This window comes from Falco rusticolus, chromosome 7, assembly GCF_015220075.1.
Source record: "Falco rusticolus isolate bFalRus1 chromosome 7, bFalRus1.pri, whole genome shotgun sequence".
Lineage (NCBI taxonomy): Eukaryota > Metazoa > Chordata > Aves > Falconiformes > Falconidae > Falco > Falco rusticolus.
Window position 1 is genome coordinate 16,601,550 of NC_051193.1, and position 23,078 is coordinate 16,624,627.

The 23,078-nt window shown below is 41.3% G+C and overlaps 1 protein-coding gene across 2 annotated transcripts; it reads left to right on the forward strand.

Moving 5' to 3' along the window:
- Positions 1–454: 454 nt before the first annotated feature.
- On the forward strand, positions 455–13,977 carry LEO1 (LEO1 homolog, Paf1/RNA polymerase II complex component). Of its 2 annotated transcripts, none has more exons than XM_037394456.1 (12): positions 455–575; positions 1,546–2,271; positions 2,532–2,636; positions 3,292–3,386; positions 4,635–4,780; positions 6,175–6,259; positions 6,597–6,691; positions 6,976–7,110; positions 7,714–7,849; positions 8,160–8,346; positions 8,615–8,712; positions 12,631–13,977. In XM_037394456.1, exons 1-12 carry the CDS (start codon positions 518–520, stop codon positions 12,733–12,735), a joined length of 1,971 nt encoding a protein of 656 aa, XP_037250353.1. In that variant the 5' UTR covers positions 455–517; the 3' UTR covers positions 12,736–13,977. The 2 variants fall into 2 exon arrangements, with proteins under 2 accessions (XP_037250353.1, XP_037250354.1); XM_037394457.1 differs by having other exon boundaries at positions 8,615–8,711; positions 12,634–12,703.
- The last annotated feature ends 9,101 nt before the right edge of the window (positions 13,978–23,078 follow it).

The window sequence follows — 23,078 nt, forward strand, 5'->3', positions numbered from 1 at the left end:
TTCAAATTAAATTTCCATTGAGGAAACACGGACAGAGTGGTTTGGCCTATCAGCACTACACGCTGCCGGATTGTAAACGCGTCTGGCAAGGTTGAAGTACCGTGCTCAGCTAGGGGCTTGGGCCTTCTTTCAAAAAAAAAAAAGTCCAAGCAGCAGGCGCGCTTGCTTACGGCTCCCCCGGGCCTTCCTGGCAGAGCGATCCTTGTTCAGCGGGAACGGGAACGGCTGGCTGGGGGGGCTGTGGCTGGCAGCCGGCACCTGCCCGGAGCCCCCACGCCGGGGCAGGCTGCGAGCGGGCGCCGGGCGCCACGTCCGCCCCCGCCGTTCCCCTCAGCGCCGCCGGCCGCCTCAGCAACCGGTTCCCGCCTCCTCAGGGCGCGCGCAGCCGCCCGTGACGGCGGTGAGGCGTAGCCCCTTTAAGGGGCGGGGCCCCGCGGCGCCCTGTAGTGGCGTCACTGCGCGGCGGCGGGCGCGGGGCCCTTGTGCGGCGGTGGCGGGGCCGCTGTGTCCGCTCGCCATGGCCGACATGGAGGACCTCTTCGGCAGCGACGCCGAGTCGGGGGCCGAGCAGAAAGGTGCGGGCGCCGCGCTCCCTTTCCCCCCCAGCTCGGTGGCGCCCGGCGCGGCCCGCTCCGCTCCTCTCAGCCGCGGCGGGCGGGGTCAGCGCTCGGCCCCCCGCGCCCTGCCCGGGCCGACGCGAGGGAACCCGGCGGCTGTGGGCGCCCTCCCTCGGGAGCGCCCCGCTGCGCCACGGCTGGGGCTCTGTGCGCCCCCATACGGGGCGTCTGGGGCCGGGGGGGGGTCGGGGCCCGGCGGTGCGGGAGGGGGGGGCGGGTGAGCGCTGCCCGCAGCCCCCGGCTGAGCGCGGCACGTTTAACCGTGGGCCGGCTCGGAGCCGGTTGCAGCCGGGACGGTAACGCAAGGCGTGTTGCCTCTTTGCCTCCCGCTGCCTGGAAAAGTTTCAGTCGTTGTCGGCATCTAAAGGAAAATAAGCGAATGCCTCCTGACTGGAGTCGTTTATATGCTCTTCAAACGCTCGCCAAATTTCTGTAAATTATTTTCCAAGGCAGATGTGCCTTTTTTTTTTTTATTATTCCTGCTGGGAACGGCACTCCCCAGCCTCAGTTCGAGGGCACACCAGATAGCTGGCCTGGGTTAGAGGCTCTAGACTGTAGGGTCTCACAAGCCATACGTATGTATTTACGTATTTTAAGCCCTTGCTAGTTCAAATTGTATTTACCTTTGTGTTGTTGTTTGGGTTTTTTTGTACAACTTCAGAATCTTACATAACAGGTTGTGTTTGAAACTTCGTGGCGTCCATCAATTTTCATTGTGTCTTTCACTGGCTGTGCCTTTATGAGTAGACATTTTATTTTATTGTTCTAGGTAACTTCTGTAGGTTTACAGTTCTCTGTAGGCTCTCTTTCTGGGTTTTGGGGTTGCTTTGATTTTTTTGGATTTTTTTTTTTTAAGCAATGATCATCACATTACGTGCATCTTTGTAGGGACATCTTAACTCTTGGAAGGGTGGTGTTTGTTTTGCAGATTCCGATTCTGGATCTGAATCTGATTCTGATCAGGAGAATGCTGGCTCTGGTAGTAACGCTTCTGGAAGCGACAGTGACCAGGATGATGACAGAGAGGCAATAAAACCTAGTAATAAGGAGTTATTTGGAGATGATAGTGAGGATGAAGGGGCATCCCATCACACTGGGAGTGACAACCACTCTGAAAGATCCTACAATCACTCTGAAGCTTCGGGACATTCGGAGCATGAAGATAATGACCAGTCAGATGTGGACCAGCACAGTGTTTCAGAAGCTGCTCATGATGATGAGGAGGATGATCGTGGGCATGGGTCAGATGAAGGTAGTCATCATTCAGAGGGAGATGGTTCTGAGAAAGCGCATTCAGAGGATGAGAAGTGGGGCAAGGAGGACAAAAGTGATCAGTCAGACGATGAGGAGAGACAGCAGAACTCTGATGATGAGGAGAGACAGCAGAACTCTGATGATGAGGAGAAAGTGCAGAATTCTGATGAAGATGAAAGGCCACAGGTATCTGACGATGAGGAAAGACTCCAGAACTCAGACGAGGAGAAAATGCAGAACTCCGATGATGAGGAGAGGCCGCAGGTGTCGGATGAGGAGAAGATGCAGAACTCGGATGATGATGAAAGGGCCCAGCATTCTGACGAGGAGAAGATGCAGAACTCGGATGATGAGGAGAGGGCCCAGCACTCTGATGAGGAGGACCAAGAGCATAAATCTGGTAGGACTGAGTATGGTAGTAATGATTTGCGTCTGGTTTGATTTCTCTTAACTCTTTTATTTATATTGGCCTGGAAAGATTCAAACTTCAGTGTGAAGGCATTAATCACATAGTTTTCAGCAGTAGTCATCTCGGTAATTTTTTTCATGCAGCACTTTTAAAATTCCTTTTCATCTGAATCAACTTACTAATAAAAAGGAATTTTAAAATAGGTGGAACAAAATTTTTAACTTACTGAGTATAATTATGCTCCTTACTAGAGTCTGCAAGGGGCAGCGATAGTGAAGATGAAGTTCTGCGAATGAAACGAAAGAAACCGATTGCATCAGATTCGGAAGTGGACAGTGATACAGAAGCACAGAAAGGTAAATGGTGGGGTTTTCGTTCATTTAATCCTCACCTTAAGCGCACCGTTCATCTGCTACAGAACTCGGTAAAATTGATAGTGCTTGCTGTACAGTGCATGGAAGTCTGTAGTGCTATGGAGATAACAAAACAGCACAGCAAGTCTCCTTCATGTGAAACAGCACTTGCCTGTTCCTCTCATGTTTTTACTGAAAGATGTTAAGAAATGGTGGCTCCAGTCAGAGCAGCCCAGAGAACCTGTACTGGGTTTTGTGATGTTTCGCTGGCTGAGGAAGAGGTGTTTTCATCTGAGAAGCAAACCCTCCAAAATGTGTAATGAAGTTCCTGTTTACAGATATTTAAGTTGTTTACTTGAAGTAAAGGATGATCTTATACTCTTAATTCTTCTCTTGCCATTTTTCAACTAGATTCTGGTATTTGATAGACCCTTTCCAAGAAAACAAAGCTTAAAAATAAGGATATAGAATAAGGATAAGAAAATAATGTGTGCTTCATAAACATTAGCATTTTTTAACCTTTGTAGGTGATTTTTAGTGGTAATAGAAGTGAAGAATGTCTTGACCTTTTTTTTTTTTTTCTATGAATGTGCTTGCATGTAGGGGTGTGTGCATGCATGTATACCTGTGTTTTAAAATAGTAATTTTTCTGCTCAAGAGCACGCAGATGTCATGGATCTGTTTGGAGGTGCAGATGACATTTCCTCAGGGAGTGATGGAGAAGACAAGCCACCAACTCCAGGACAGCCCATTGTGAGTAGACTTGTCTTTTGGAATAATTAACATGCCGTTCCACTCTGAAATGTAGAACGCTGATTGAGTTTGATAATATTTTAATTAAAAAAAAAAAGTAAGGGCATTAAGTAAACATTACAGATAATTTTGCCGTAGCTAAAAGAATTATTAAAGTTTTATACATAGCAATATCAGGTGGATTCATTTATCTGCCTTCCCACATCCCTGCTCCGCTTCTTGTACTTGAAAGAAATACAATGAGTAACCTTGATTGCAGTTAATTAAAATACTAGTTCATAGCTGTCTTTGGTACCTTATTACAGCTCTTTGACAAATCTTTTCATTTTGAGTCTTGATGATAATATATAAATTATTATGTTTTAATCTGGGAAAAGTTGTCTCCCATTTACTCTGCAGTGCTTACCTGAAAACTGTATCTCAGCTCCTCTGCTGTTTCCTTACTGTGTTTGGTCTCTTGAGTTTGCACAGGTATTTGAAATAACCTTAAATGGCATATGGAAATGCTGAATTGAGTTGCTTTCACTGAAAATGTGCAAGTTCCTCTACCCAGAGCTTCCTGATCTGTCTCTGTGCATATGGGTGACATTTCTTTAGGCAAAATTGTCCTTGTTTCATCTGAGATAGAATTAATTTTCTTTTCAGTGGCTGGTACAATGCTGTGTTTTGGATTTAGTAAGAGAATAATATTGCTAACACACTGATGTTGTCAGTTTTTGCTGGGTAATATTTATGCTAAGTCAAGGGCTTTTCAGTTTCTTAGGCCCTGCCAGTGAGGGGGGCCTGGGAAACTGGGAGGGGACACAGCCAGGCCATCTGACCCAAACTAGCCGGAGGGATATTACATACCATAGAACATCACGCTCGGTATATAAACTGGGGCGGGGCTGTTGGCTGGGGCTGCTGATCACTGCTCGGGGGCTGACTGGGCATCAGTCAATGAGTGGTGAGCATATGTATTGCGCATAACTTGGGTTTTATTCCCCTCTCTCCTTTTCATTACAATTGTTATTATTTTATTTTATTTCAATTTTTAAATTGTTCTTCACTCAACCCATGGATTTTACTTTTATCCTGATTCTTTTCCCAGTCCTGCTGGGGGCCAGGGGGAGTCAACAAGCTGCTGTGTGGTACTTAGTTGCTTGCCAGCTGGGGTTAAACCACGAGGAAAATTTAACTGCTTGTTAGAGCAACATTAGCTAGACAGACTTTTTTCACTTATACTCATACTCTCCTTTTTTTCATTAGGATGAGAATGGACTGAGTCAAGAACAGCAGGAAGAAGAGCCTATTCCAGAGACTAGAATTGAGGTAGAAATACCAAAAGTAAACACAGACTTGGGTAATGATTTGTATTTTGTGAAGCTGCCGAACTTCCTTAGTGTGGAGCCCAGGTAATTGCACATTAAATACATGATTGATAAGGTTTTTTAGTGTTTCCCCTATATTGCTTTGGTTTTAGTAACACAAATACATTGGCCATATTTAAAATGTCTGACATTAAGATGCACACTTTTAGTTATCATCAGTCAGTAGTAATATCTATCGTTGTTATAAAGTGCTGAGAATTTTTCTTGTGAGCTTCGGTTTCAGCTCGATTGAATAACTATTTGTTTTCAAAAAACAGACAAAAATATGGTTTAATTGAAAGCATGTGCTATCAGTTGAATTTTAAATAGAGGCTCAGGCTCAGAGGTGTGAAAGCCAAATACACAAGATCTTTATGCACTTTTGAGTGATAAAAACATCATTTTGAATTTCAGAATAAGCCCTTTTTTATTTGTGTGTGCTAAATGTACTAACTATGAAGGGGCTGATTATTCATTTTGCTGTTTACCTATTCCAAGCTAAAGAATTTTTCAGGAACTCATAAGGAGAAACAAAATAAATTATTAGAATTGTTTGCGATGTTGGGTTTGGTGCTTATGCCCACCTTCAGCACTTCTAGCAAACTGCAGTTAAATCCATCTCTTTTTGTTAAGCAACTTTATTGCATTGTTTAATAGGTGGCTTGTTAGCTGGCAATGTAGCATTGATTCTGTTAGACATTGATTAAATCATTCTTCCTGGCTTTCGTGCTAGACACTGATTCAGGAGAGAACTGTTAAGCATCTGGCTAGTGGCTGTAATCAGTGAGAGAAGTCTGTGGGTCAGACAGGCCTGAAAATAGAATTTGCAGTAGCAGGGGCTGTTTATCACTACTTCCCCTTGCAGCAGCCTGGAAGCTGTTAGGAAGGAAGCTAGTGTATGGCATTCCCCCACTCACTCCCACCCCACTTGTCAGGTTTTTTTGAAGGAAAAGAAGACAATATGTCATCTTCCTTTCCCTTTGGTTCGTTTTGAGATTCAAATAAAAAAAATTACAAAGATTGTGCTCTTAGAAAATCCCTAATTCACCACATCTATAAGATGGGGGTTTTCTTTTTATTTTCTCTGTATAGTATCATATATATTTTGTTCCAGACTTAACCCTGACCTCATCATCCTGATACTAAGGAAACAGTATTTTGTGAGGCAAACTTGCTTGCTTTAGCTAGAGTAATTTATAGGGTCTGAAGTGGTGGCTGTAATTGATGGTAGTGAAGACATTTGCGTAGGCCTCCTGTGGTGTGGAATCAATGCAGTAAATTGCATGACTGCAGAAGTGGAGGTCTCACTCACAGCTGCAGTGCCTGTTGTGTACAGCGTATAATTTCAACCTTTCAAGCACCTGTTACTTTGTACAACTCTAGAATAGTCTGGATTGATTTTTAGAAGAATAAAGACTGTATTATATAATTTATTGCAGACCTTTCGATCCTCAGTATTATGAAGATGAATTTGAAGATGAGGAGATGCTTGATGAAGAGGGTAGAACTAGGTTAAAACTCAAGGTATAATGTTAATTTCCCTTTTCTCTTTTATACTCACCTAGCCACATTTCTTCAAAGTGAGCTTCAGGTGTTTTAAGTTATGGTTCAGATTATGAAAGTGTGGACCAGTTCAGCACTGAGGAAAGTTGATCCATTTTAGTAGTAAATTTAGAAAAAACTTGACAGCTTTATTTCACCTATAAAAGCAATACCTTTCACTTTAATTTCTCTGCATCATGCAGCAAATTATCTAGCCTTTCTAATTGTAATTCTTGACCCATATAGAGTATATTTTATCATGGTATTCCCTACTATGAGTTAGAAACTAAGTGTTCTGATTTTTTTTTTTCCCCCACAGGTAGAAAACACAATACGGTGGCGGATGCGACGAGATGAGGAAGGGAATGAGATCAGAGAAAGTAATGCGCGGATAGTCAAGTGGTCAGACGGAAGGTTAGTTTGGACTTTTTGCTGTTGAAAGAATACAGTTGTTCTTACAGTGAAGTGCAGTGGTGCGCAAAATTGGAAGGTCAACAAACTTTGATGTCAGTTCTGCACAGCAGAAATTAGTTTAGCCTCAGTGCTTTGAAAATTTTACGCTCTGCTTAGTTTGGATTGAAATATGATTATTGGCTGTATATAAAAAGGAAACATGAAGGCTTTCTGCGTTCAGAAATGAGGCAAAAAATAGACTGTAGTGGCTTTATCAAATAACTGATATATGAATCTCTTTTAAGCATGTCTCTCCACTTGGGCAATGAGGTCTTTGATGTGTACAAGGCGCCACTACAGGGAGATCACAACCATCTGTTTATCAGACAAGGGACAGGTCTGCAAGGACAGGCTGTTTTCAAGACGAAGTTAACCTTCAGGTAAACATGCTATTCTGTCTCAAATGTTGAAACTACTTTTGCAATTAAGTATTGTAACTAGTATATAAAGACTAGAGATACCAGTTCATAAATAAGCCTTCAATGCTTAACTGTTTAGTAAGAATACACTGTTTTCCAAAGTCAGTCTTTTGGTAACATTTGTCCTAAATTCGGTGTCCCAGTTTGAAAGGTTAACGTGCCATTCACTGCAGTATGTGGGCTACGTGTATTTTTTAATATCTATTTTAATTTGCATTTTTAAGCGCAAGTCCTTGTCTGAATCAGAAAGAATATTAATATTCCCTGAAATTAAACCTTTCTTCTGATACATGGTTGCTGTCAAGGTGATGACTTCATCTTGGGCTATTGATGTAAAATAAGAGGATGATTATTTGGGCTGGTAATGGACTGCAGATGGTTTACTGAGAGAGGAATTGATGTCTCCAGTAGCTGTTACAATGCACATAAATAAATAAAAGGATGACGCTTTTACTTTGGTGCAGATGAATCTTCGAAATTTTAAGTGTGCTGGCCCTACCATTGTCCTTCAAAAATGGATGTGTTCCTTGTAGAAGTATTTAACCCATAACAATTTTTTGACAGGCCACACTCTACGGACAGTGCCACTCACAGGAAGATGACTCTGTCTCTGGCAGACAGATGTTCAAAGACCCAGAAAATTCGTATTTTGCCAATGGCAGGTCGTGATCCAGAGTCTCAGCGCACAGAAATGATTAAGGTATTGTGGTATGGAACTCCCTTACCTGCTGATTTGATCTAGAAAATCACAACTGTCATTTAGCTGAACATTTCAGAACACTTTATGACTTCATGAAAAACAGAGTGTATTTTGGAGTTATAGACAAGAGTTGTTAGCCATGGATGATGCAGTTTGCTTAACCTTACAGACTGCAGAAAAATCAGAATGTGTGCAGTCTTTACACTGCTGTGAAGTTATTTCAAAAGTTACAGTAGAATACAAGGTGCTCTTGAGCTGGTTTGGGGTTTTTTCCCCTCAATCTTTATATATTGATTCTTTCTTTGGACAGAAAGAAGAGGAGAGATTAAGAGCCTCCATTCGAAGAGAATCTCAACAGCGAAGAATGCGGGAGAAGCAGCATCAGCGTGGTCTGAGTGCAAATTATTTAGAACCCGATCGCTATGATGAAGAGGATGAGGGAGATGATGCAATCAGTCTAGCAGCTATCAAAAACAGATACAAAGGTGGCATCAGAGGTAATAATAAACCTTAAGAGCACGTAAGCAGGGCCTGTGTGATTTAGATGGATTAATTCCAGAGGAGAGTCCTGATAAAGTTGTATTTTGCCAGTTTATTTGATACCTGAGGAGACATGAATTCAGTTCATATAAGTATTCTGTTCATTTGGGGGTTAGATTCTGCCAGCTTTTTGTGGGGCTAAATGTAAGAGATTTATTTTTAATACTCCTTCATCACCAATTTCAGATTAAAGGTAAATATTTGTCTTTCCTTTTTTCTCTGTAGAGGAACGTGCTAGAATCTACTCTTCTGACAGTGATGAAGGCTCAGATGAAGATAAAACGCAAAGACTACTCAAGGCAAAGAAACTTACTAGTGATGAGGTAAGAAAAGAATTTTGTTCTTAAGCTACTTATTTTCAGTCCGGAACATTTACTGCACTAGATCTAGTTCTTAAAGCTGAGACTTTTACAGTTTCACTTATGCGGTGTTGAATGTATTATTTGATTTGGCGCGCTTTCCATGGTAATTATTCACCAATTTCTTATACACTGCATTAGTTCATAGACCAGAGCAATTACCAAAGGAGGTCACTATTTTTATTGCTGATTTAAAGATGGAAAAAAATATGCAAAGTTATGTAAAATTATTTTACCAAAATTATGCAATGAGTAAGAAGACTTGATACCAGAATCCTAGTGCAGTGTTGTCTCCTACCCTACGTGGTCCTTTCTTGCTTATTATGGAAATAGCAAAAGCATTTTCACGTAGTATTTCTGCTATTTTTAAACAGAATAGTTAAAAAATAGTATTAAAAGTAGTTAGTGTGTTGCTAAATAGACATTATCCATCACCTAAGTATCATCCTAAACATCTAGGCCATGATCAATTTAACTATTAGCTGCAGCAGTAGAGCTGTTTCCTCATCTAAAATTGTGTTTTATTGGTTTGTAATCTGTCACTGCTGGGTATAAGCAAATGAATCTTTGTGCATATCATGTCTTGAGGTTTAGTTTGTTTCAAGAAATGTCACTTCTAATACTGATACAGCACTGCAGTGTAATGCTTCTCAAAATTGACAGATACCGTTTCTGAAATTAAAACTTAACTGTTTTCACCCAACGGTGGAAGTGGAAACAGGAAGTATACGGACTGTGTCCTGTATCAGCTGCCTGTGTCGTCTGTTTTCCTGACTCTTGCTCCTCATTGTAAAACGCTTCTGAGGTGGAGAGCCATAGGGTGTTTACTGTGTACCTTGGGAGGCTGGAAGAAGAGGGAGTTTTGGAATTCATGACAAATGGCAATTGGCACTGGGCTTTGTGGCTTCCCACTGCCCCGTTCAAGAGGGAATTGGGTTGGGTCATGTGTTTGGCCTCCTTGGTTTTGGTAGCCCATGAGTTTGCTTGCTTTCAGACATCACCACTTCTCCATTGCTGTCATCTTCTGTTGATTAGTGGAGCGCAGCCCTGAGCTGCAGCTGTGCTTGCGTTTTTCTCAAGCCAAACATGGCTTGGGAGTGGTAGTTTGGACACACCTGAGCTCTGCTGATAGTCACCTTCACTTATGTAGCAGAATAATAAATACAAACTAACTTAGCTTAATAAATGTTCTTACTACTACCTTGTAAGTTATGAGAGATGTTTTTACACTGGCATGCTAGTTTGATTATAATCTTCCTGTCCTGTTTCACTGTGAACTATATTTAAAAGTTTATGCGTAGAATATCATGCAGAAGTTTGGAAAAGCAAGTCTGAGTAGCTCTGTGTAAGCTTATGGAATATTTTTTAAAGCTTTATGTCACCATTTCCTTTAAGAGATTATTTTAACTGTTTAAATTATTTCAACTATTGCCCTAAGATTTCTTTCAGTTGATTTCCTGCAGTCATATCTAGTGTGCTACTCTAATAGCTGGTGAAGTGCCTGGAATCTTCTTGAATTTTAGAGGCTTCCGTGATAAAACATCCTTTTCTTCTTAAAAGAGTAGTTTTGCAGCGTAGCTCATTATGTGTCCTTCTATTGAATGAATGCCCGTCAGAATTCCATAAGCAGAGCTGCTGAAATTCCAAACTTGTGTTTAAATGACCGATAGAGGACCTAGTTCTCAGTATGACACATAACCTCTATACTGTAAGAAATACTGATTTTTGAAGGAGTAAGTTTGCTTTCATTTGCGTTTCTATATTGTGCTTCCTGCAAACATCTGGGGAGGCACAGCTAATTTCCCAGCCTTTTGGATGCTTGCTGCATTCTGAATGCACATTGCTGCTGCTGACACTGCTCTTCTGACACTGCCAGCTGAGTATTTGCAGTAAGAGGCATTGTAATATGAGGCAGGAGTAAAAATTAGTTTTTCTTTTAAAGACATAGATTCTGGCTTTTTATTATACGTTGAGGACAGTCTAATATTTCAGAAAATACGACAGTAATCCTGGAGACAGCCATAGTGAGGCACGTAGACAAAACTGTAGTTTTATGAACTCTTCGTGTTTGTTGGTAAAGATTTGTTTATTTGTAAGACACTACTGGTTGCTGGTTCGTGATACGGCAGTGTCAGGATTTTGCAATTCCGGTCTCTCAGAAGAAAAGGTCTAGTCAACAGCATTTCTCTGCCGCTCGAGGAACAATAGCCTCCATTTTAAAATTAAATGGCTTAAAGGTAATACTGCCATCAGGGCCACGGAGGGGTGCTGCAGTATTACAAAAAAGCCCAGTGATGCCTAACCGCTTACTTTCAGTCCCCCCATAGGAAGTATGGCATCTGTAATATGGATCTGCATATGTGAAACACGGACTTCATTGTACACAGGCGTGCGTTTGTGTGCCATCAGTCAACAACACAACATAAATCTTTGTCCCAATAACAATATGTTACCATTACTGAAAACGTCAGTCTATTATTAGCACACTGTAGCACACCGCATTGCACATAGTTTTACTGTTACTGTAGGTAATGGGGATGTTCTGCTAAACAGGAAGATGAATCATTTAACGATAGCCCTGCTAGATTACGGGAGATTGCTTGTTCTGAGGAAGAAGCTATCATTGAGATTCCCACCCCTACTAACTTCTGGTTTCCATGTTTAGAATTTCTTCCTAACTTGAGATGCTCGCTGTACTAACTAATATGTCAATGTAGAATCCGATGCTTTGAATAAAAACCTACTCATTAGACTTCTGAAACTCTTAATAATTCGTGAACATCCTGAAACTCTAAACTCTGAAAATTTGCTGCTTCTTAAAACCCAAATGTGTTGCTTTAAAAAAAAAAAAATAATCTGAACCCACAACCCTTCCCCCCCAAAAACAAATCCAACAAATGGAAGAAAGGATGAAATTACTTAGGCCTCGAGGGTATTTTTAAAGATACTCTTCTTTTTAAATAATAATTGACAGCTTGTTCTTCATGTCAGAATTGACGAGTTTTGCGTTAACAACTAGTGATTTGTAGTGTGATTAAATATTTTCAGAGCGTTTTGATTTAAAATGCTGTTTGGAAAGATAATTTAAACTGAACTGGTGTAAATGCACATGGAATAGACATCCACTTGTTGACTCTATATGTAGGTGCTAAAAAATGGGCATCCAGCCTATAAAAATCATTATGGTGTTGCTTGCAAACAGGTAATTAACTCAGCGGCTTGAGTTCCTTTGACCATCTCTTTGAAACCTCCTGAACAAATAAACTGTGGTGTTAAGTCTTAGTACTAGTGGTTTCTCATCAGTCTTTTTCCTTTATGCCGGAGAGTGGTTTAGTTTGGTTTGTTTTTTTAAATGAACGAACAAACAAAATACCTACCCGCTTACTGAATTTCTTTGTTGCTTCAGTAGCTCTAGTTTAGGGTGTCAGTAGTCTGAAGACTTAGCAGAGCTGCAAGGCTGCCTGAAGGGAAAGCTGCTGCATGGTGAAGATTTCTCTGCAAATTCTAGGAATTATGTGTGCTCATAAGAGTTGCTGAGGATGATATTGCACATGCCATAAATCCAGATTATGACATAAATTACTTTCATGCCTTAGTTCAGTTTGAAGCAGATATGGTTGCACGTTCATTGAGGTGAGTGGAGCTGCAGCTGTGTTACAGACCCTCTCAGGCTGGGGTTTGAGACTGCTGGCAATGTTGACTGAACTTAAAGTGCAGATACATAAGCAGTCCTGCATCACAGGAGCACAAAATGGGACAAGTAGAACTAGTAATTTTGCTTTTCTTACCAGAAAGACTTGGAGGTCTTGTTGTTGTTCTTCTGAGTTTTTTACTTTACCTTGAAGTATGTTGGTTTATTTTTGTCCTTTTTTTGCCTTTAAGGAGGGTGAACCTTCTGGAAAGAGAAAAGCAGAGGATGATGACAAAGCAAGTAAGAAGCATAAGAAATATGTGATCAGCGATGAAGAAGAAGATGACGATGATTAATACTAAGGAAGTACAAAAGTTGATTTTTTTTTATATATATATTTATATATATATTGTACAGTTCTCTTAGAGCAAAAATGTAAGTAACCATAATGGGGTTATTTTGATAAAGAAAAATTCCATTGAAGTCTGCATTTCTGGTGTGAATAAAGTTTTTTTTTGACTTCCTTTTACTTCTTAAGATTTTTCTTACTGCAGCAACTGTTGCACCAGGGATCATCACAGTGCCATTTTTTTATCTTGCACAGTACATTTCAGTTTTGAGAACTGTAGCAACTAGTTATCCAAGTGGATTAATGAGTGATTTTTACCAAGTTCATTAGGAGAAACCATTCTAATCTTTATAGAATGCTTAAATGATATTTGACTGGCAAGGGTATGGCGGTTTAGCGTAACAGTATGGAAGAGCTGGAAGAACATACAAGTGGTATACAGTTCTGGGGTTTTTTGGATTTTCCTTATTTCCTGATGACTGTGGACTGTACATTACTATGCTGGTATATTTTGATGACTGAAAGTATTTATCATGTTTGAGTAAACTGAAGTTCCTGCAGTTAGAACAGTTAAGTGATTGCATAAGACATTTATTTTTCATGCATTGAAGCCTAGAATGAAGATCGACATCTTGCCCGAGTGTTAATAACAACAGTAATAATTATTATTGGCACATGCTAGTGATGTAAATGTCAGAGGAAAAGCACTTATTTAAAACAAAACTCAGGCATTTCTGCCAGCAGAGATGAAAGTCTCCTTTAAAAGGTGAGATGAACCACAATGCAAAAATAGGTGGTTTATAATGCTATATAATCCTTATGGTGCTATTTCCTGTTGTTCCTGGTTGGGTTTGTGTGTAGGTTTGTTTAGCTGGGAAGTCACTGGAGAATGTTCTGGACAGAATCATTGCTGCTTTGCCACTGATTCTGAACACCTTATTTGATGATGCAATACCAGTTGTAAAGTGGAGAAAGGCTAGAAGAAATACCTGAACTTTTCCACGCTTTGTTTCCAGCATGAAGTATCCCTTGTGTAGTTTCTCTCACTGGTGAGAGAACATTCAGATGTTATCTGTGTTGCTTTTTTAACTGACTTTTCACACAGTCCTACAGTTTGGATGCGACTAACAGAAGAGAACAGAACTACCTTAATGCTACTTTAAACGAAACCATTGACTGATGCTGTGAAAAGATTATGATGTGGATTTGTGTTACCTAAGGCGAAATAAAGTAGCTGATAGTTACGTGAGAAGGACTGTTACCCCATCTCTCTCCTGCCCAGCTGAATTCTGCTTTTTTATAAAACAGCAGAAGGGTGCAAGTGCCTCATAGTGAGCACTTTGCTCTCATGCCATTCCCTGGTTCTTTGAGATACAGCTTTCAACCTGGACATCTTGCTTTTGTCATCTTTAATTAGGCTAGTAGCTTGTCAAAATACTCCACCTCCCTTTCTCCTGCCTGGAAGGTACGGGACGTGTTGTAGCTGCAGCGGGACGGAGCTCTCTGCATGTGTTAATGTATTCTGCTGAGCAGCTGACTGCAGGGTAGACATTTGCACGTATGAAAACAAAGTGAAAAATTTCAACTCGGAAATCTGCCTGAGAACCTGTGAGTTCTTGTGCCTCTATAATGTGCAGATAAAACTTTTTTCCATCTGTTGGAATTTTGACCCTGTAATCCTCTTAGTTTAGACCTCTGCAGGGAGCCTGGTTCCTTATTTGAGGTTACCTGCTTTCCATTTGTAACCTTCTCGGGCAGGAAGATGCCAGCTGTTTAGAAAGGGACTCATTCTGTATGGATGCAACGTGCTGTACATTTGTGTAACAGCCTCCCAGATACCTCTTAAACAACAAATTTGGCATATGGAAACACACCACCGTTTCACTGGTGATGCATTTGCTTTTCTGTCAGTTTAATTAACGTGTTGGCTATTTTTATTTTTCTAGATTCCTAAGAGTGAAAATGTTTTAATCACTTCCATAGGTTTGATGCTGAGTAAGCCTTTACTTGGTAAGTGGTCTGCTTTAGCTTCGAAAAATGAGTCTCTCTGTGGATTACAAAGATGAAAAGAAGTAATTTTTTACACTGTCATCTTTTGTAGATTGCTCTTTTAAAGTCTCATTTAAACGTGGAATTTTAGAAAGTGTTTTCTCATCTTAAATTGGTTTAACAATCATCTTGTAATTAAAGTCACTTGAATGAACTCAGCCTTACCCACAATATTTTTTTAGTTGTGAGCCTATTGTATAGTTTTATTTAACTTTATTTAACTCAAAGGCCGTTTTTGCTGTCCCTTTTCTTAGCTTCCAAGTCTGAAAGCGCTGCTTGGAATTGTTTCATTTTACCCAAATTAAAAATGTTAAGCCAAAGGAAAGGGAACGTGGATTGAACTGTGTTTACTTTTGTACTGACTGGTCAGAATACTTCTTCAAGAAAAATTTTTTGAAGAGCTGATACTAAGCTGTGTGAGTACTAGATTTTCTAGTGGCAGGATGTAGGATAAATTCTCTTGAAACAGTCACTGAAAACTGTGCTTGGCTACGTAGTTTTGCCATTTCAAGTATAACCTTCAATTGTATCCTGGTTTCCAGTGTTAACTTGGAGGTTTCGTTCTAGTAACTGGCAGCGTTTTCCACCAGCCGTTTTTCTCCATCCCAGCCATGCAGCTTGGCACAGCCTTCGTGTTGCAGCACAGCTGCCGGCCCGGGGAGCGCCCGCTGAAAGGGGCAGCCGCTCCTGCACTCCTTCCTCCTCAGAGCTGCAGGTTTGGTGATAACTAGCCCAGCTCAGTGAGGCAGCTTGCTAAACTGTCGGGACATTTCTTTTGCGCTGGTTCTTGCGTTCCCTGCCAGGCAGTGCCTGTGGAACTGCCCTGCTGGCCGTGGGAGCATCTGCGCCAGCGCAGCCAGTTGGCATTGTCCTGACTTGGGGGACATCAGGTGGGGGCGATTGCTTTGGCAGAGGTAAACATTGACTCGCTTGCTTTTGGGACGTTACCCTGGCTGTGCAGAGAGAAGTGAATGGTTTTCTACCAGTGTAGCTGCCTGGCCTGGCACATGGAGAAGTTGGCTGGGGGCAAGGGGAAGCGGAGGTGAAGCAGGACAGATCCTCTATAAGGCAGCACGATTTTAGCTCAGCTTTGATACAGAGCTGCAGCCTGAGGAATGTTAAACATGAGATGAAGTCATGGGCGTTTAGTTCTCAGCCAGCAGGCCCCGGGGTCCTCGGTGTCGGCCCGCTGTGGGGTGCTTTTGTTTAACAGCATTAGCTGCTAAAGCTCTCTGGGCGGTGTTGAATGTATAGAGATTGTTACATGGGAATTGTCGAGAAGATTATCTCTTTCTGATAAATGTGCTTTTAGGTTTTGCTGTAAGAGGTGCAGTGCCTTACATTTGTGAAACCTGGGTAGGCTGTTCCCATGCTCAGGATCTTGCCTGTGGCTTGACTTGGAAGTGCTTCTTGGAGAGCAAGAATGCCTGCTGCTGCCTGGTGATGCCCTTTGACTTGGGCTGGGGTTTTTTTAGTACTTGTCTGGACGACATGAGACTTGCAGAAAAGCTGCAAACTGGTATTGATTACTAGCTTGTATCTTTAATTGCTTTAAAACTCCTGGGCATTCTAAGGAATTCCATAACCTAAGTAGTTGAGAAGATAACATAAAATTAAGTAAACTTGTGCTGGAATGATTCTCTTAACACAAAGCCTTTTTATTTTAAATATATATATATTTTAAAAAAAGAATGCTTTGACAAGACTTTTGGTTTCTTGAGGGTTTTGGTGGTTGTTTTTAAATGGTATTTTTATGCTTTAAAAGCCTATGAATCTTAGCTTACTGGGTTGATGTTTGGAATAAATCAGTTATTAGGCTTTTGTTTTGATCTGTGGGGTGTTTCTTTCCATTAAGGCTTAGTCTTGAAGAAAGAAGAGGTGGTAGAGCCAGTTTATGAACAAACGTAACTTCATGTCTCTTGGTTATATTGAAATTTTCTGGGAAGCAGTAGCCTTCATGATGCAGTTACTGTTAGTCATGAAATCATACCTATGTTGCATTCTTTATTTATTGCAAATTAAAGATAAGTAAAAGCTTATAAAACAGTGGAAGTATTAACTAACATACCCTCTTTTTTTATATATCCTGTAACTGAGTCAGATTATATCTCATTTTATATGGTTTCGTGCTTTTCCTGTTCTTTGCAAGATACCTCACTTCAGAATGTAACTGTGGAAGTGAGGTGCTAATCTTAGCATGGTAATTTGGCAGTTTTCTGAGGTTTTTCTTCTTCAAATGTAAAGATGTATGGTAAACATTCTGTACAGGACAGGTTCTCATGAGAAGACTCATTACTGATCTTATGATAAAAACATTTTTGGAAAATTTACATGGATGCTGAACGAACACTCTTATTTTCAATATGTAAAGGAAATAAACATTAGGGTTTGGGTAAGAGCAGTACCAGCGCTTCCAATTCAGGTGTTCAGTGCCCTTGTATTTAGCGTCCGTGTGCTTGGCTGGGGGGTGTAATTTTGAGCTCTATAATCCTGCTGTAGCTGTTGGTCCAGTGTTGGTTCTGATTGTGTTGACTGCCTGCAGCTTTGAGGTGTGTTTACTGGTATAGAATAAAGTCATTATTGAAACTGCATGAGCTTGCTATCTCCTAGTCATAGTTTTCAGTTTAAAAATAAACTGCTACTTGGACTAGGCTTTATTTGTGAAGGGAGGAGTGTATCCCAGAGAAGATAAGGAAGGATCAAGCCTAAGTGGTGTGGCTAAAACATGGTTTGTTTATTGTTGGTTTTCTTTTCTTGTTTTTCCTTCTTAAAGTGAACTGGAAAAAGCTCAGACACCAAAATCACACTTTTGCAATTTAAAATTGACCCTGGGCAGCTTGTGTGTTTCCAGAGTCACACCTGATAATGTTAGGGGGTTTCTCCTTTCTTGCAAGCGAGTTAATCTGTGTTGGTTTAAGGGAAACTATTAATTTAGACTCTGAAAAGTATACTTCCTTAATTAAAGACAGAGCTTTCACATTTTTCTGAGAGGATACCTCATTTTATATTAACATTAACACAACTTGAGTTACTAACTCTTTTCCATACCCAGCTTGCTGCACTGTTTACATCAGATCAGTAATTCATCTTCTGGATTGAATTTCCTGTGTTTTTTGTCTCAGTACAGGTTTTTCTGGTGATTAGAAAAGGAAATGAGAATATTCTTTCTTTGGGGAAAAAAAAAATGCAAAATACCAACTGTCATTTTGAGAAGCATTGGTGATCATTTACAGCCTCATGTCTGATGATGAAACGAGGCTTAAATAACAAGGACAGAAATAGTGGAGTGTTAGCTTACTGACTAAAAAGGTTTGTCTCTTATTCTTCCCAACAGTTCTGTGACTTGCCTTGGGGTGTTGATGGTGTTCCTCTTTTCCTGGAACTTACACCAAGTGCTTTATCAAACATAGTCTAATGTAAAAAGTTCATGGTTTGATAGAACTGCAAATTTTGGCCCAAATATGTTTGAATTCTTTCATCAGTCTTCTGAAAATGACTGGGACACGTTTGTACATTGAGACCAACTACATTTAGATCAACCGAGTGGGAGAGCGTAGGATACAGATCGAACTCTTGCAGTACCTACAGTAACGACATTTAATCCTGTAGCAACCTCCTCTATTTTAAAAAGTGTTAAATTGATGAAGGCTAAACTTTCAAATTACGGTTTCAGCAAAGTGTGTAAGTTTTCTAACGGTCCGGCTGTGTGCCAATGATCCAAGATACCCAAGATGGGGTCTGTATGTAACAGGGAATGGAAATCACGTGGAGGCGGACAGCCTTCGATCACCAACTTGACTTGACAGGCCTGTGGTTTTTAGGGAGGGCTGACACTTGCAGAAGTGTTTGGGCTTATGGTGAAGGATAGCCAGCCCGAGCTAAAGTACTGTAGAGGTGAAATGGTCGGCATCTAGAATTAACACACGGAGTCCTTAACCCAGTGAACTATAGGTTCCCAGTCTAGGATTTGAAAGCTGCCTTAAGGAAAAAAATATGTCAATTCACCTAACGAGGGTGTATAAAGCCTGTTACAGTCCCCGGTGAGTATTTATGGTAGGTTTATAAAAGATTTTAGAAGTGTTTTGTACAGTGAAAACACTAATTCAGCCTTGACCTGTCACTGTGTGACTAGGCACTGCTATAAAACCAAAAGATTTAGTTGTTTCGGGTAAGAGGGAGATCAGATTCCCTGAGGAAACAAGTTTTCTTGTTCTGAAGTAGGATGTGCAAATCAAGCATGCTTGGGAAGGAAAGGTAGACAAGTATCTTCAGGAAAAAATACAGGAATTGTCCTATAAAGTTATCAAGACTGGTCTTCATTTCAGCACGCAACGAACTGTCCTGTTACAGGGCGTGCCTGGTCACTCCGTATTAATTTCAGGTCTGTACTGAAACTTTTCCAAGAATTTATGGAACAAGCCAGCAAGCAGCAATACAGCCGCCTTATGGGCGGGTTGTGGATAGGGTCTGCCAGAGCCCAGAGCGAGGAGTGCAGCCTTATAACGGGCAGCAAGTGCTGGTGCCCAGTCAGCTTCTGTGAGCTGGTTTAACCTCCAGCTTAGGAGAGCAAAGTCCAGCCGAGCCCAGCACCCTTAAGGCATTGCTAACCCCTGGGTCCGAGTATTCCAGTATGGGATTATGTCTTCAGCTGTACTCGAGCGCTTTTTCTCTTGCAGTCATGTTTAGTCATGGATAGCGGGATATATATATAGTGAATACATTGATTTTTATCTTGACAGCCAGCCAACTTCATCTGGCTGCCTGTACTCTAGAGACATGTTGGATAGGACGTTGCTGTAAATAAAGAGGTTTGATAGGTATTAAAATATCCACATCTGAGTTAAAATATACTTAATTGCAATGGGATGAAAAAATGACAGGGAAGGGCGATGAATATTCAAGGACAGCAGGAGTTGTCCTATATTGGCCGAAAGAGACCCAGAGTTTTCTGCAGCTCTGACTGGCCCTGTTCTTATCACAGGAGTAACATCTGTGCATCTATTTAGGTTATTTATAGTGCTTGTCTGGTTGATAATTAGGCTTGTGACTGCTTTAACCATTTAGGTAATGTTTTCCCAGGACCTCCACTGGCAGGTGGCTGCTTTTCTGCTTTTGGAATAGAGTGTGGTAGAAAGCTCCTTCCGAAGGGTCCCTTCCTGCCCATCAGGTCGGGTCAGTGGTTTGATGCTGCAGGCAGCTCAGTCCACTGAGCTGTATTTTCCTGTGATCCAAGTGGTCTGCGTTTTCTTTTGGAAGCAGTTCCTTCCCAGTTGCCATGGGTGGAGGCTTTTCTGTTGTGAGCTGAATGATACTGCTATTTTCACAGCGGCAGAGCACAAAGCATTTTTTTTATGTAAGAGCAAAGACTTGGAGGTTTCATACCTCTGCTGTTGTTAAGGGCCTTGTCAACAGTGAGCTCTGGGAAGCTCCTCAGAACTGTTAATTGCTGTAATTGCAGGTATGGTTAGGCTTGTAGAGCCACAGAGTATCTCAAGTTGGAAAGGACCCATAAGGATCATAGAGTCCAACTCCCTGCTCCTCGCAGGACTACCTAAAACTAAACCGTATGACTAAGAGCATCACCCAGGTGCTCCTTGAACTCAGACGGGCTTGGTGCCGTGGCAGGGAGCCTGTTCCAGTGACTGACCACCCTCTCGGTGAAGAACCTTTTCCTGAAGTCTGAACTTGCCCTGATGCAGCTTCATTCCAGCTGCTGGTGTCCTGTCGCTGGTCATCAGAGAGAGGAGATCTGCATCTGCCCCTCCGCTGCCCAGGGAGGCTGTGGGCTGCGTGAGGTCACCCCCTAGAGCTGCCTGCTGCGTTCTAAGATGTGTCATTTTAGATTGACTGAATTAATTGTAAATAATAGGAGCATGGACTTCATCTGCTTCAACGACTGGTGTTTTGATAATATCTTGAAATACTTTCTTCTGAAAAAAACCTTGTTCAGAGAAGTTGCTAGAGAATATTGATGGGCTTTTCTTTGCTAAGAGGAGATGCTGTGCTCTATTGTTGTGGTCCCTGTGTTGATAGTACATATGGCTGTGGGAGATCCCTCCACTACCAGTGAGCCAAATTTTGTATGAGGGGTAGATAAGGGGGGGATTGGTGTTTTATCAGTTCCATTTTTTTCATGTATATTCATATCTATGAATGTATATTTTCCATATAATCCTCATGTCTTTGGACATGGTCAAAAACTTTCTTTGTATCTACAGATGAAAAGGCTTTCTGAACTTGATTGCAAAGTGACCACACTTAAAATGAGAACATTTCGCTGATCTGTGGATGTGTTACCCTTTTACAAATCCTGTTTGATCTCGTGGAACTAAATAGGATTATTCTGTCTCTCAGACTTTCTCAAACACTAAACCTGGAGTAGCTGCTGGCGTGTAGTAGGCAACACCATGTATGTGGTTGTCTCTCCAAGATTTAGTCCTTTCACAGCATGACATTATTGGGTGCTGGGGAGAACTAAACCTGTGAATGCTGCACTGCCAGTTTGAAGACTTGAGTCATCTTGTAATTCGGCACGATACTGGACTTCAGGGCTGTCATGTTCCTTAGGTATTTTCTACCTCTGCTCCTGTGTTTTTAAATTTTAGGACAACTTTCCCTTCAATTAGCCAGCAAAGGTTTTGAGTAAGCAGGATTATCGGAGCTCTTTCAAGTCAATTTAAATGTCCTTAATACATGTGACTGACATTTGTTAAAGGCAGTTTTGGATTTACGTCATGTGAATTATATAAATGTGTAATGCGTTGTGATTGCAATATGTTCATTACAAATACTTACAGCTCTGCATAAGGCACTTTAGCTGCATGGAGCAGTGCTTTTAAACGTGATTTCTGTCTCTGAACTTATTTGCAAGGGATCCACATCACCTAACGAAGAAAAGCTGGCCAGCTGTGAATAGGCTTTGTCGGCTGTGCAGAAGGCTAATACTACTGGCAAAAACTGAGGCTGCACATGGGAAAAGGTTGAGAGTGCTCACCCGGACACTTGGGACGGTTCATAGTTTTGTATGTAGTACTGGGTATGACAGTATTTTGCATCTGAAATACACTTGGCTGCGTAGAAAGAATGCAATTCCCAGAAAAGCTGGAAGTTTTTTTAAGGGAAGAAAGTATTTTGAGGCATGTTTCATAAATGCCTTTGAGCCCGTCTTTATCCCCTCTTTGTTTTTGCCTTCCTTTCACAACATCTTATTAAATCTTTTCAGACCTTCCTAGGCCAAACAGGTTTTTGTTGTTACACAACGTCATCCAAGGTGTGCTGGCGGATCAGCATTGGCGGTGAGCTAGAAACAAGAGCTCAAGCTTTTTGACACAGTTAAGAAGACAAGGTGTAACATTTGAGTTGGGGATCTCTGGTTGTAGTTTGACAGATGCATTGCATGCTGCAGGGCTGAACTCTGAGCAAACAAGCATTTTTTTCAGCAGACTGTGATTATAAAATTCAAAAAGGCTACACAGCTTTCAAAAGTTGTTGGAGATTTTAGGTAAACTGGCTTTTTTAAGGCCTTTGCTATCGAAGGGGTCCAGCTTTTAGATGTTTGTTAAATCGGGTTGTATAGGTGTTTCAAAAACCTGAAAAGCTTTAAAATTCAAGAAAGTCTGAAATAGATGGAATAGATGGGGGGGAAAATCTGTTGTTCTGGAAGCAGAGAAATAGCAGAACTCTTAACAGGTGTTTGATCTAGCAGAGGGGCTTTGTTGGATGGAGCTGTGGCTGTCTGAATCTGCAGTGCTTGTCACCTTCCCTGGGCAGAGCCCTGCAGGACTGTGCAAGGGAGATGTACAGAATGTGTAGGGGGGAATGAAGGCACAAGTCACAGTCGTTTGTAGTGTATATTATATCTTGGTCTTGTACACAGGGGTTTGCTGCACCTGAGTTTGAGAGGCGGAATGTTATATCTTGTTCTTTGGAAAATGTGGTAATTAATGAAGTGGGCTCACAAATGAAAAAAACCCAAGCATGCCCTGTCTTTCTATAAACACACACTAATTACTCAGAAGTACACAAGCTGTCTGCCAGACGGATGTGTTTTTCAGGACATGATTCCAGATGGTTCTTTCTAAACCATACAAATATATGTATTTTAGAACTGGTAACAAAGACGACTGTAAAATAAACTGAAAACTTGCATAAAAAAAATTAGAACGCATACCAATAGAATTTAGGCTGAAAAATTATTTGTATTCAACAACAAAAGTATGTGATACTTCACATATGTGCACACGCACAGATTCTGTGTCTTTGCCAGCTCCAGGCTGGGCCCTGCCCGTGGGTCACACCAGC

Excerpts from the sequence above, each read along its gene's own strand:
- LEO1 (XM_037394456.1), top strand. The coding sequence starts at position 518 with ATGGCCGACATGGAGGACCTCTTCGGCAGCGACGCCGAGTCGGGGGCC. Across the intron at positions 576-1,545 it reads GTCGGGGGCCGAGCAGAAAG|ATTCCGATTCTGGATCTGAA; the intron begins GTGCGGGCGCCG and ends TTTGTTTTGCAG. Across the intron at positions 2,272-2,531 it reads GGACCAAGAGCATAAATCTG|AGTCTGCAAGGGGCAGCGAT; the intron begins GTAGGACTGAGT and ends GCTCCTTACTAG.